A 15,241-nucleotide genomic window follows, 5' to 3' on the forward strand; every position below is an offset into this window, starting at 1 on the left:
ATATGATTTTCTAAAGATTTTATTAATTTCTGGAATTTAATTAATTATTTAATTTAATTCAAAATTTGGATTTATGACATCAGCATGATGTCATGCTGACATCAGCAGTCAACAGGGGTTGACTAAGTCAAACTGACATGTGGGTCCAGTGGGACCCACCTGTCATTCACTGTTCAGGTTAATTAGGGTTTAGCTAATTAATTACTGTTTAATTAAATTAAATAGGATTAATTAACTTAATTAATTTAGTTAATTAATTAATTAATTAAAATTATTTTTATTTTCTTTATTTATTTATTTATTAATTTTTATTAATTAAATTATTCTTATTCTTATTATTATTATTTTATTTATTATTATTATTCTTATTTTATTTATCTTTTTTATTATTAATTTTTTTTAGTAAACGTTCTGGGGCGCTGGGGCCTGTTTGTCATTTGGGCCAGGGGGTCGGGCCCAGTGGCCAGTGGCCCAGGGGGGCACTGCGGCTACGGGCGCAATGGGCGCAACGGGCGCCGGGCGTCGGGCGTCCGCCCGAACGGGACGGGCGAGGTGGCGCGGCGGATGTAGGCCGTCGGGGCGCGGCGAGGCAAGGCTCGCCGGCCGGAGCAGAGCCGCAGCAGGGGACGGGCAGAGGCGGCCACGCGCGGCCACGGGCGCGTACGGGGGCGAGGGTGCGGGGCGAAGCCAGAGGCCAACGCCGGTGGGAGGCAACGGCGGCGCGGCTCGCGCGGGCGCGCGTCGGTGCGGTCGGGCGTGGGGAAGAAGCAGCGAGGGGGAGCGCGGTCGAGGCCATGGGCCTGCCCGCGACGGCGAGGGCGCGACGACGAGGGGGGGCAGGCGGGGCGTGGCCGACGCGGGCGCGCGGTCGGGGCGCGCGCGGGCGAAGGCCGTGCGGGCGCGCGGGCGTGGTCAGGCGCGGCGGGGGCGCGTCTGGGCGCGCCGGAGCGCGAGCGGGGCGGCGGTGACCGAGAGGAGAGGGGCGGGCGACGGAGGCCGGTGGCCTCACCGTGGGATGCAGGGTCACGGCAGTGGGGGTCGAGGGGGAGACGGGGGCGACGGCGATGCGGTGTCGAGGCGCAGTCCGGCGAGGAGGAGGAGGCGGGCCGGCGAGGCAGTGCTCCGGCGAGGCGAGGGCGCGGGGTCGAGCGCGACGGCGACGGCCTCCTCCTCGATCCAGATCGGGGGGGCAGGGGAGATATTTCGGGGGGGAAGTGGGGTGGCTGTCGGTGGGGGTGTGGGGATAAGGTAGGCCAGATGGGCCAGGGTGGAGCTGGGCCTTTCGGCCGGGGGGGGGGGGGGGGATGGTGCTGGCCGGCTGGGCCTGGGGTTGGCCCAGTTGGGCCAGGTCTAGTTGGGGGGGGGGGCTTTTGTTTTATTTATTTTTTTGTTTTCTGTTTTGTTTTGCATTTTATTTTATTTTTATTTTCTTTCACCTTTTAAATCTATTTTAAAATACTTAGGCATTTTCTAAAAAGGAGCTTTCTCCACAATAATTACCAGTGTATTATTTGGCACCCACCGAACATTTTTGTTTAAATTTTTGAAAACTTTTATTTTCCACTTTAATTTTAATTGAAGTTTGAATTAGGAGTTTGAAAGGAAATGTGATTCCAATGTGATCAAGCCCTGTTTAGCAACATGATTAGCTTAATCACAGAGAGTTACTGTAGCATGATTCTCGGGGTGTTACAGTGTCCCTGAGGTAATTTCAATTTGGGTGAACTAGACTTTGAAGATCTGACTATAACGTGCAACGACGCTCCACCTTAGGAATCACTAAATCAACTCCAAGAGGTTATTGACCATGTCGGGGCACGATAAATGTGACCTTGATGGTCTAATTCCTGCAAGCAATAGAAGAACAAGCAATCATTATATTTGCAATATGGATATTGCTAATAAAGTGGAAGTTTTGATGAAAGTTGGTGTTCCGTAAGCGTTCTTGGCCCGGTCGGTGGACACAAATGAAGTAAACAAGTTGCAACAATGGAGAACTTTTAACTAAACAAAGCCCGAGTCTAAATGATGCCCAAGAAACGATATTTATGGAGGGAAAAAGTGGAAATCCGATCAGCTTTGTGAGGGGGGGGGGCTCAGCATAAGGTGGTTTCCTCCACTAATGCAGACTCTAAAAATTGTCTATGGTCATGCATTTTAAAATTACACGGGCTTGTCCCAAATTTAAGGTGGCGCAATACCTATAGAAGGCTACGGAAAAATATGTCATGTCATATTTTATATTTCACTCATGTCTGTATATGTCACCATGTTGACGTCAAAGTCCTCAAATCTCCACATGAAGCTCCATTTGGCGTACCCAGCATGCCCACCTTGATATCCATGCGTGATCATGGTCCAATGCTTGTCTCTCTTCTCCATGAAAGTCCTTTATTTCTGAGCCATACAAAAACATCTAATTTAGGCAGCTTCCTATTCTCATGAACATTAGAAGTAATTCTTCGAAATGAAAGTACCTAATAGTTTTATTGGCATGCGCAACCTCAAGTGATCGGTCCTTGTTTGTATGGATCTTGAACATGTGTAGTGGTAGGGGATGTGTGTGTAAACTAGTAATGATGTTCTCATCATTGATGGTGAAACTTAAACTTCGAGGTGTGTGGGCACCTCAAAACTGGGATTGGAGGCAGTGCATATTTGCAAGTAGTACTTATGACTAAATTGCATGGAAAATCTTTGGATTTCAAAAGATGCACCGAGAAACATATATAAATGTGTGACCAACTTTCATCGGTTTAATGATGGAAAAGTTTATATAGTAACTTATGATGTTTCTTGGAGGATTGGAAGCTCCGCTAACGTCTCTTTATGCTCACGTTTGTTGTTATGTCATAGTGAATCTTCATCGAGTTAGTTTTGTTCTACATTTTTCTCGATTAAATTTTAAATAAGAATGCTCATATTCAATCCTTCCCACTCCCATACGAGAAATGTAGCATTGATCTAGACCAACAGTTCATAATATTCCGTATGTTTTCAATCTCTGCCTTTTTCTAGATAAGCAATGCTACATTTTGTCTGGCATATTCTTATCTAAGCAGCTCTTTTTATTTCTTCAATTATACTTCTATCCAGATTTGGGTGTATTGCATCGTCGATAGTCCACCTCTAAACGAGAATCTCATAAAATTGTTTATTTAATCTCCTAATTAGAATATATTGATTAACCTGAGGGGCACCTCATATAAAATTTTGTTTTGAATACGTATTAATACAAAGTAACATTGTATGGTAGTACATATAAAAGCATGTATTTTAAGGCTCTTCGATCTTAGCTCCTCATGTTAATCGGATCAAGAATTAAAGTTCTTTGGACCATGCATGCTATTAAAATTATAAAAATATCATATAAAATTGCGGTCCATTTTTCAACCATGTTCATCCATTATACAAACCAAAATTTATATTTTGTGCTAGCTGGAAATTGGTATGAAGCTTTGTGGGTGTCATATTGTTTATATGATAATATTTAAAATGTGTTAGATCACACTATTTTGAACAAAAAAATCTAAATAAAGCTCTTGACTTCAACATGGGAGGCTTGCTTCATATAATGTATACAACGTGTATTGCACGAGTACGATTGGTAGTTGAGAAAATCCACGGCGATGGACATTTTTCATGAATGTTGTAGAATAAAGTACTTTACCTTCTGCATTTCCCATTATGCATGTACATTTGATGCATGAGACCCTTGTCATTCATGTTTAGCTAGTTGACCTTAGTAATAATTGCAATTGTTTATTACTCGTGGGCTAGGTAGTGATCTTAAAATCATTCATGGTCTACGACGTTTCTTAATCAAAGTCAATTTTTGCACAAATATGTACATACCAATGTCCTTGCTGAGCTTCATATAAGACCCATGTTATTTTGTGTTTGCTACACATAGGCCTTGAAGATGAGAACAAAATGACAATACATGCTTGTAGTACCAATCAATGTAGGTATATATATGCAATTCGCGAAAAAATGCAATTTGCGACATAAAAATTTATAGGTTCAAATACGTATGAACTAGACAAGTTAGAAAAAAAATGATCGGAACAAAATAAAATAACCATACACATAATCTTTGATTAAGAATAGTTTGTTTATAAAATTTTAATTCAATGCAGGTTGGTTTTTCTTTGGGTGGGTAAATGAGAGTTTTATTCCAAAGGTGCAGAATTACAATCTAGAGGCAAGATTTTCTCAATACATGAAGGCCCTCTGTGTAGCCAAACGGCAGTGCTACATTCAGTACGGTTATATCTTGCTAGAGTATCTGCAACTCTATTCTGACGACAAAGAAGTTTTTGCAGAATAAACTCCCTGCCATCTCTTAACCCTTTAATTTCTAGCACTAGATGACCGTACACTGAACGGTTCAAAGAATCATGAAGAAGATAGATCGGGCTGTGGACGAAGGAAAATACTCTTTGGAACATGATGGTAATTACACCTGGTTACATATTTTATTTTAAAAAAAATCAGAAAAAAGTCAAAATGTTCCAAAAAATTTCCCACAAATTTGAGCTGCCGTTTCTGGCATACAAAAATAATCTATAACGAAATATTCTCTGACAATAGCCTGAACAATTCAGGGTATATAGCGACAAATTTGTTTTTTTTACGTCCAGAACAACATGAAAGTCATTTTTTCGCGAAAGTTTGTATACAAGTGCAACAATAAATCTACTTTGTTCGCAAATTAGTTTAAAAAGCTTGTGTAATTACACCTAAGGGCCAAATGTTCTAGTCCCGTGGTCGAGTCAGATAATCTGAACGTAAAGTAACAAAAACACGCGAACATTAATGCCCTTGTTCACTTTTCTTGTGTACACTATGTTTTTACTTCTTATTTCATTTAAGTATACCCGAACATCTTTCTGATGAGAACATGATCCATCATGTGGATCCCACGTACAATCGTACATAGAACTATTTACAAGTGTAAATTCATATCAACAGGATGAGCAGAAAAATCGTAAACGGACAAAAAAGACTACATTACACATACCCCTTGATTTAAAATAATTTTCTATGAGTTTATGTTTAACTCTAAAATAATTAATAATAATTTATCCAAAGTAAAATCAATGCATTTGGAGGTAAGAATGAGAAGGTGCCTCCCTGATCAGTGTGAATATTCTTCGAGTTAGTTTTGTTCTACTTCCCTTAACGGACTTTTAAATAAGAATGATTTCGTTCAATCTCTACACTCTTCAACGAGAAATGGAGTATGGATTTAGTTTGTGACATTTCGCGTGATTTCAATCTCTATTGTTTTATAGATAAGAGTTGCTATATTTTGTTTGGCATATACTTACCTAAATAGATATTTTTATTAGTCCAAATATATTTCAATATATAGCATGTAAATATGATGTTGCGTCATTAATAACCTAACTCAAAACGAGAATATCATAAAATTGTATATTAATTATGTATTTAATATTCTAATAAAAACATATTGGTTATCCATAATGGCATATCATTTCAATTTTTCTTTTTAAATATATAGTTAATACATAATAATACCGTACCGCGGTACTTATAAAAGCATAAATTTTAAAACTCTCCAATCCTAGCTTCTCATATTAACCAGATCAGGAATTAAAGTTTTTAACCTTGCATGCTATTAAAATTATTAAAATGTCATTTAGAGATGTGGTTCATATTAACAAAAATGTATAATTTGTGCAAGCTAGAAATTGGTATGAAGTTTTGTGGGTGTCATATTGTTTATGTGATAATATTAAAAATGTGTTAAGATCACACTATTCGAAAAAAAACTAAATAAAGCTCTGAACTTTAACATAGGAGACTTGCTTCATATAATGTACAGTATACAACGTGTATTGCACGAGTACGAGTGGTAGTTGAGAAAATCCACGACGATGGACATTTATCATGAATGTTGTAGAATAAAGTACTTTACCTTCCATATTTCCCAATATGCATGTACATTTGATGCATGACATCTCTGTCATGCATGTTTAGCCAGTTGTCCTTGGTAATAATTGGGATTGTTTATTGCTCGTGAGCTAGGCAGTGATGGTAAAATCAATCATGGTGTACGACGTTTCTTACCCAAAGTCAAATTTTGCACAAATATGCATATATACTAATATCCTTGCTGATTTTTTTTGTATAAGACCCCTGATTTTTGTGATTCCTACACCTAGGGCATGTACAGATGAGAACAAAAATGTATTTGCAATAATACACGCCTGCAGTACCGATCAATCTAGGATTCTAGGTACATATATGCAATTTGTGACATAAACATTTACGGGTACAAATTTGTATGAACAAGACAAGTTAGAAATTTGATCCATGACAAAATAAAATAACCATGGACATAATCTTTGATTGAGAATAATTGGTTGACAAAATTTTAATTTTCAATGCATGGTTTTTTTGCGAGAATAATTTCTGATTTATTCATCAACTATCAAGGTAGTACAAAGGACATTAGAAGTAAAAAAAATCTTGGTCCGTAGACCACCTAGCTAAGACTACTAGCACTGGAGTGAGCTGAAGGCGCCCCGCCGTTATTGGCCCATCTAAAATCAGAAAGTAACAAATACACGTAGACATCAATGCCCTTATACAGTTTTCTCGTGCACACTCTATTTTTTTTTATTTCCTCTAAGTATACCCGAACATCTTTTTGTTCAGAACAAGATCCATCGTGGATCCACGTACAATCGTACATACACATATGCAGACTAGCTATTTACAAGTGTAATTAACTTCGTACCAACAACCCGAATAGGAGAATGTTGAACAGAAAAAGAAAGAAGACCATCATACACATACCCCCTTGATTTAAAATAATTTTGTACTGTATTTTAATTCTGAATAAATCAATAACTTTCTGGAAGGTAAAATGAAAGCATTGGAGGTTAGAACGGGAAGGCGCATCCCTGGCCCTGTAGGTCGTTGACCCATCCAAACTTCTCTGTGTAGGGGTTGACCATGGTCTCCGGCGGGTAATCGTCGATGCAGTCTTCCCAGGCGCTGGCGTCGTCGAGGTCCTTGCTCACCTCCCATTAGCAGCTGTTGCACTTGAACCCGGAGCCGAAGGTGACCATGGGCATGGTCATCATAGTGATTTCCTCAAACTATGACGATGATGAAGATGGCTACACGTGGAGGTCCCGACGGCGAGAACCGAAACAACATGTAGATTGTCCCCAATGGGCACAAAGATAGAAGTACAAGAGGTACTTGGAATCGAATCAAGAAGAAATATAGTTTGAGTAGAAGAAGAACAATCTATATTTAGAACTATGTTTATCATGCATTTGGGCATAGCTTTGCTTAGTAGGATCATGCGGTTGGAACTTATGTCATGTTTGAATTTGGAATTGTGTCTTTCAAAATTATAAATTTGAAATACTGTTGAATTGTGTGACACTGGAATATATCCATGTGGAATCGGAGTTGAAATGGAGTCCATATACACACATACTAAGATAAACAACATATGTGAAATGTAGAGGCAATAGTTTTAGGGAATTCGATAAGGCACAAGGATCCAAAACCTCTAAAACCATTTTAGAGGGTGGCTTGTCTAGGAATCTGTGGGAGTTGCTCTTACCCAATGTTTCTTTAATAAAATTGACTAATAGGCAGAAGCGTGTCCTTGAGGTAATTTCAATTTGGGTGAATTAGACTTTGAAGACCTGACTATATAACGTGAGACAAAGCTCCATCTTAGGAATCACTAAATCAACTCTGAGAGGTTAATGACCATGTCGGGGCACAATAAATATGAACTTGATGGTCTAGTTCCTGCAAGCAATAGAAGACAAAGCAATACTTATATTTGCAATATGGATACTGTTGATAAAGTGGAAGTATTGATGAAAGTTGGGGTTCCATAATCATTCTTGGCTTGGTCGTTGGACACAAGTGAACAAGTTGCAACAATCGAGAACTTTTAACTAAACAAAACCTGAGTCTATGTGATGGCCAAGGGACGATATTTATGGAGGGACAAAGGGGAAATTCGATCAGCTCTGTGAGGGGGCAAAATCAGCATAAGGTAGCTCCCCCACCAATACAAATTCTAAAAATTGTGTATGGTCATGCATTTCAAAATTACACAGGCTTGGCCCAAATTAATGGTGGCGCAATACCTATAGAAGGCTATGGACAAAAAATATGGCATGTCATATTTTATATTTCACTCATGTCTTCATATGTCATCATGGTGGCGTCAAAGTCCTAAAATCTCCACATGAAGCTCCATTTGGCATTCCCTGCATGCCCATCTTTATCTCCATGCTTGATCATGCTCCACTGCTCATCTCTCTTCTCCATGAAGGTCCTTTATTCTTATGTAATACAAAAACATCTAATTTAGGTAGCATCTTATTCTTATGAACATTAGAAATAATTCTTCAAAATGAAAGTACCTAGTAGTTTTATTGGCGTGTGCGACATCTATTGTTTGGTCCTAGTTTGTATGGACTTGAACATGTGTAGGGGTAGGGGATGTGGGTGTAATAGTACTAGTGATGTTCTCATCATTGATAGTGAAACTTAAACTTCGAGGTGTGTTGGCACCTCATATACTGGGATTGGATGCACTGCATATTTGCAAGTAGAAGTTACGAGTAAATTTCATGGAAAAGAATTGGATTTAAAAAGATTCACCAAGAAACATATATAAATGTGTGACCAAGTTTCATTTGTTTAATAATGAAAGAAAAATTAAATAATAACTTATGATGTTTCTCAGAGGATTGGAAGCTCTCCTAACGTCTCTATCTGCTCACGTTTATTGTTACATCACAGTGAATCTTCATAAAGTTAGTTTTGTTCTACTTCCCTATTGATTATGCATGTACATTTGAAGTATGACATCCTTGTTGTCCTTCGTAATAATTGGGATTGTATATTGCTCGTGGGCTAGGTAGTGATCGTAAAATCAATCATGGTGTACGACGTTTCTTACCCAAAGTCAAATTTTGCACAAATATGCATATATACTAATATCCTTGCTAATTTTTCGTATAAGACCCCTGATTTTTTGTGATTCCTACACCTAGGCCATGTACATATGAGAACAAAATTGTATTTGCAACAATACACGCCTGCAGTACGATCAATCTAGGATTCTAGGTACATATATGCAATTTGGGACATAAACATTTACAGGTACAAATTTGTATGAACAAGACAAGTTAGAAATTTGATCTATGACAAAATGAAATAACCATAGACATAATCTTTAATTGAGAATAATTGGTTAACAAAATTTTAATTCTCAATGCAGGTTTTTTTACAATAATAACTTCCAATCTGTTCATTAACTGTCAAGGTAATACAACGAACACTAGAAGTAAAAAATATATCTAGGTCTGTAGACCACCTAGCGACGACTAGTAGCACTGAAGCGAGCCGAAGGAGTGCCTCTATTGTTGGCAAATTCTGAAATTAGAAAGTAACAAATACACGCAGATATCAATGCCTTATTCACTTTTCTTGTGCAACTCTGTTTTTGCTAAGAACACGATCCATCGTGTGGATTCACGTATTTTATTGCACGTTCTTCCTTAGCCCGTTATATTTGAACACAAACCGAAACACAATCCGGTGAGAAATGCCTTAATCTAGATGAGAAATGGTATACTTTGTCTAGCATATTTTTATCTAATTAGCTCTTTTTATTTCTTCAATTATGCTTCTATACAAATTTGAGTGTTTTGAATCGTTGATATTCTACCTCTAGATGAGAATCTCATAAAATTGTATATATATTGTATATTTATTATTCTAATACCAACATATTGATTACCCTTAGGAACATCTCATTTTTTAAATATATATTTAATACATAATAACACCATACTGTGGTAGTTATAAAATTATGAATTTTAAGGTCTTCGATTTTAGCTTCTCATATTAATTGGATCAACAATTAAAGTTTTTTAGACCCGGCATGCTATTTAAATTATAAAAATTGTCATATAAAGATGCGGTCCATTTTTCAACCATGTTGACCCGTTATATTAACCAAAATTTATAATTTGTGCTAGCTGGAAATTGGTATGAAGCTTTGTGAGTGTTGTACTGTTTATATGATAATATTAAAAATGTGTTAATATCACATTATTTTAAAAAAAATAAGTAAAGCACTTGACTATAACATGGAGACTTGCTTCATATAATGTATACAACATGTATTGTACGAGTATGATTGGTAGTTGAGAAAATCCACGGGGATGGACATTTATCATGAATGTTGTAGAATCAAGTAGTTTACCTTCCACATTTCCCATTATGCATGTACATTTGATGCATGAGATCATTGTCATGCATGTTTAGCCGGTTGTCCTTCGTAATAATTGGGATTGTTTATTACTCATGGGCTAGGTAGTGATCTTAAAATCAATCATGGTGTACGACGTTTCTTACTCAAAGTCAAATTTTGAACAAATATGCATATGAAGACAGTGAATGTCCTTGCTGACTATTCATATAAGACCCTACTTTTTTTTGTTTCCTACACATGGGCCATGTATAAATATGATTAAAAAATTCTATTTACAAAAATACATGCCCGTAGTACCGATCAATCTAGGTACATATATGTAATTTGTGACATAAACATTTACATGTTTAACTTTGTATGAGCAAGACAGGTTAGAATTGTTTTGATATGGGCCAAAATAAAATAACTATAGACATAATCTTTGATTAAGAATAATTTTTTACAAAATTTTAATTCACAATCATGATTGTTGTACTAAATCAGCGACACTTATTTTAAGACAAAGTAACAAATACAAACAGACATCAATACCCTTGTGTTAACTATTCTTGCACACACTCTGTTTTTCCTTTTTATTTCTTCCAAATATACCCGAACATCTTTTTGTTCAGAACAAGATCCATCGTGGATCCACGAACAATCGTACATACACATATGCGGACCGACTATTTACAAGTGTAATTAACTTCGTATCAACAACCCGAATAGGAAAATGGTGAACATAAAAAGAAAGAAGACCACCATACACATACCCCTTGATTTAAATATAATTTTCTACTGAGTATTTTAATCCCGAATAAATCAATAATTTTCTGGAAGGTACTATGAAAGCAATGGAGGTTAGAACGGGAAGGCGCCTCCCTGGCCCTGTAGGTCGTTGACCCATCCGAACTTCTCCGTGTAGGGGTTGACCATGGTCTCCGGCGGGTAGTCGTCGATGCAGTCTTCCCAGGCGCCGGCGTCGTCGAGGTCCTTGCTCACCTCCCAGTAGCAGCTGTTGCACTTGAACCCGGAGCCGAAGGTGACCATGAGCACCCTGTCCCCTGCTTTGAGCCGCCGCTTCGCCTCCATGTAGGAGAGCACGTACCACAGGCTGCTCGCCGACGTGTTCCCCCACCGGTGCAGCGTCATGGTCGCCGGCTCGACGTCGTAGCTGTTGAGCCCCAGGTTCTTCCTCACCGCCTCGATGACGGCCGTCCCGCCGGGGTGGAGGCAGAAGTGGTCCACCCCCGTCTTGAAGTTGATCTTGGGGCCCTCGAACTTGAGCTTCCGGCGCATGAGCTTGCGCGCCAGGAGGCGCACGGTGAAGCGCGCTAGCTCGGCGGCCGGCAGGATGCGCGGCGCCAGGCGCTGGAGGTTCTCGCTGAAGGCGCGCACGGCGGCCTTGGGGAGCGCCTTGCTGAGGCTGACGCCGAGGCGGCCGTCGGCGTCCTCGCAGTGCACGGCGGCAGCGTGCGCGTCGTCGTGCGCGCCGATGTGCGCGCGCACGAGGCAGCGCAGCTCCATCTTGGCCCGGGACCGGTAGGCCGGGTCGTTGGTGAGCAGCGCGGCGGCGCCGCCGCAGCGGAAGAGGCAGTTGCCGAGCATCATGGACTTGTCGGTGCCGTTGTACCAGTTGGGGGCGCAGGACTCGGAGGTGACCACCAGCGCCATGGTGCGCGGGCGGGTGAGCATGACCTGCCGCGCGAGATCCACAGACACGAGCCCCGCGCTGCACCCCATGCCGGACAGGTTGTACGCCTGGACGTCCTCCCGCATCCCGAACCGGGCCACGACCCTCGCCGCCAGCGACGGCGCCGGCGAGAAGGACCCGACATTGAGCACGACCAGGTCCACGTCCCGCGGCGAGACGCCCGTCTTCTCGAACACGCCGCGCACGGCGTCGTCGAAGAAGGCGTCCATCTCCTCGAGCGCGTCGTAGTGGGTGGCGCACTCCTCGCGGCCGTCGAGCACGTTGCGCGGGCAGTAGGTGTGCTCGCCGATGCCGGAGTTGACGATGACCTTGAGCAGGAAGCGGTAGTCGGGCATGCCGAGGCGCTTGTTGCGCTCGATGACGGCGCCGGCCATCTCGGTGGTGACCTTGCGGTCGTCGGAGGGCTTGTGGCAGGCGAAGTCGAGCAGGTAGCAGCGCGCCCGCCGCCGCCGCGCCAGGGCCTGCCACGCCAGGTACGCCGCCGCGTGCGCCAGCAGCAGCACCGTCAGCAGCGGTAGCAGCTCCATGGTGGCGCTCCGGTGAGCTCGGTTTAGGTGGTGACTGGCGAGTGTGAGGGAGTGTGGCAGTGGCAGTGGCAGGGGCTGGCGTGGCGCGGGCGGGATATATAGACGGGCGGCACGCGGTTGGTGGCGCGGTGCGAGATGTACGTGTTGTAGTGTAGTACGTGGGCGCGCGCACGCGAGGGACGCGGCTCAACTACTGGGGGTGGTGGTGGCGAACATGGCCGCGTCGCGTCGGGGTCGGGTCGCCGGTGAGGTGGGGTTTAATGCGATCGGGGCGGGCACCAGTGGCGGCCTGCGGTGGCCAACGCCCAACCAATTACTCCCCGCGGTGGCATGCATTGGCGAGCTAGTTAGGCCTGTCCGTCTCTCTGGCACTGGCACACACGCCGGCCAGCCAGCCAATCGCCGACGGGATAGGATAGCAAGGTGAGGGCGACGCGAAAGGCGGTGTCCCCTGTTTTCATTCACATTACAAAATCAAGGCAAAATCCTTGAGTTGACACCCTCTATGATTGATCACTCCCCTCGCTAGCATGCATGCTAACGATTCCAAGTGGTTCGAGTCCGACGACTGTTGAGTGGCCTTCCTTGTGAAGCGGAAACAGTGACTGTCAGGTTAATTACTACTACCAGTAAAAGTAATGTGTCATCGAGCTACGCAGCAGTGGCATGGTGAACTTGGGGCCGTGTCCGGTGCCGGTGGTGCCGGCGGCAGGACGCCACCGCTGGCCGGCACACGTACTCTCCGTGAGGGAGCGCCACTGCACTGATCACTGATCCCGTCGACGGGTACCACGACTTTTGTCCTCGGTCCTCACGCGTGTCCTCTCACCGGTCTCACGCGTCGTAGTTACTGCCCGCGAGCCTTTTGCAGATTGACACCGATCTCATAATACGTACCTACTACTGTAGGCGTTACACTGTTGCACGTCGTACGTGCTCTCCGTGCCAATGCTACTGTCGACCGTGTGTCCTAGCTACTGCTCGCTGTAACGCGTATGTGTCATGTGGAGTGTGCGTGCAGTGCTGAGATTTCATTTCAGAGCGTGGTTGGCTGCGTGCATGTGCACACGGAGTTAATCAATGGCTCCGCAGAGGGCGAGCATCGGACGGCTTAGATGCATGCATGAGCATCGTGGAGTAATTAGGGTCGTTCGTAACGTATCTGCCGGACGGTTGACTCCTGGTGTCAGCAGCCGCAGGATAGAGCAAGGACCAAGGGAATTTCACACCCGGATCCAAAGGTCCGAGTAAATGAACCATTGTTGGATATATTCCATAACGCGTGGTTTATCCCTATCCCTACTTCAGCGACGCTGACCAAACATAATACTACCTGAATACATCCATTTTCGCGACAAGTAATTCCGGACGGAGAGAGATTTTTAAACAAAATTTTCTTTACATAATTATGAGCAACAATCGCAAACAGAGGACGGACCTCAATAATGAACTCAACAAATTGCAAAGATGCACTCTAGTGTTTGCAATCAGATGATTTGCACTATGATTAATTCATGCTTTTTTTGGCAGGGTTAAAAGGATTTCATTGCTCAAGTAGGAGGGAGATCTTTCATACACAGCTCAGGTACATTAGCAGGGCCTGGCTTAAGCCATAGAGCCGTCCTAGCTTCTACACGACCAAAATTCATGCTTTCAGCATCCTTTACATTGACACTCAACGGTGTGATATCAGATTTCCTGATCTCATACTTCAATTGTTGGAAACAATTCGAGTTTTCCCGTTAATCCTGGATTAAGGACCTCCAAAACTATGGCGGCGTTAACAATGGAGTCTGTTGGGTTCGGGTCGAGGTATATGATTTCTACGCCTATGCTTGCCAAACCTGTGGGGCGGGGGGAGGGGGTGACCGGGGTGGCATTGAACCGCCCGAGATAATACTTGCATGCTATAGAACAAAACATTAAAAAGTTGATTTATCTTTGTTTGCATTTAGAACCTACACTTGAATTGCCGGTAGTTTTGAGTTATCTACTGTTGTTTTGATAAATACTTAGTGCATGAGAGTGGTTTTTTAACTCCTGGGTAGGGGCACCATCCTGAACAATAAATTCAGAATAATAGAAAACAAAATAAAAGAATGAAAATTGGTGACGTCTAATATGCTCAAACTTTGTAGGTGATTGCAAGATTTCATGCCGAAAAATATTCGAGGAGCTCTACACAAGAAAAAGATTTCATCTCCCAAGGTTTTGAGCACCGATTTTTGTTTCTCATGTGCACACCTTTCTCTATGTGATATTTCTTGACAAAACATTTGCAAGCACCTAAAACATTTGAGCATATTTGATGTAAAAAAACATATATATTTTTCTTCTTTTAATTTCCTGTTAATGAGGGTGTCCCTTGATACGTCTCCAACGTATCTATAATTTTTTACTGTTCCATGTTATTATATTATCCATCTTGGATGTTTTATATGCATTTATATGCTATTTTATATGATTTTGGGGACTAACTTATTAACCTAGAGCCCAGTGCCAGTTTTTTTCCTTGTTTTTGAGTTTCGCAGAAAAGGAATATCAAACGGAGTCCAAATGAGCTGAAAATTTACGGTGATTTTTTATGGACGAGAAGAACCCCCCGAAGCAAAAGAGTTGGGCCAGAAGAGCCAAGAGGCCTCCACAAGGGTGGAGGGCGCGCCCTACCCCCCGGGCGCGCCCTCCGTCCTTGTGGGCCCCTCGTGGAACCCCCTGACATGAAATCGA

General features: G+C 42.4%; 1 protein-coding gene across 1 annotated transcript; it reads right to left on the bottom strand.

The window, feature by feature from the left end:
• Positions 1-10,827: 10,827 nt before the first annotated feature.
• Positions 10,828-12,816, bottom strand: LOC109751555 (3-ketoacyl-CoA synthase 12). The gene has a single exon (XM_020310434.4). The coding sequence runs from the start codon at positions 12,512-12,514 to the stop codon at positions 11,135-11,137; it is 1,380 nt and encodes a 459-aa protein (XP_020166023.1). The 5' UTR covers positions 12,515-12,816; the 3' UTR covers positions 10,828-11,134.
• Positions 12,817-15,241: the final 2,425 nt, after the last annotated feature.

The sequence above is a fragment of the Aegilops tauschii genome, chromosome 6, assembly GCF_002575655.3.
Source record: "Aegilops tauschii subsp. strangulata cultivar AL8/78 chromosome 6, Aet v6.0, whole genome shotgun sequence".
Classification (NCBI taxonomy): Eukaryota; Viridiplantae; Streptophyta; class Magnoliopsida; order Poales; family Poaceae; genus Aegilops; species Aegilops tauschii.

What these genes read in the sequence shown, in the direction of transcription:
- LOC109751555 (XM_020310434.4), bottom strand. Translation starts at nt 12,514, where the DNA reads ATGGAGCTGCTACCGCTGCTGACGGTGCTGCTGCTGGCGCACGCGGCG.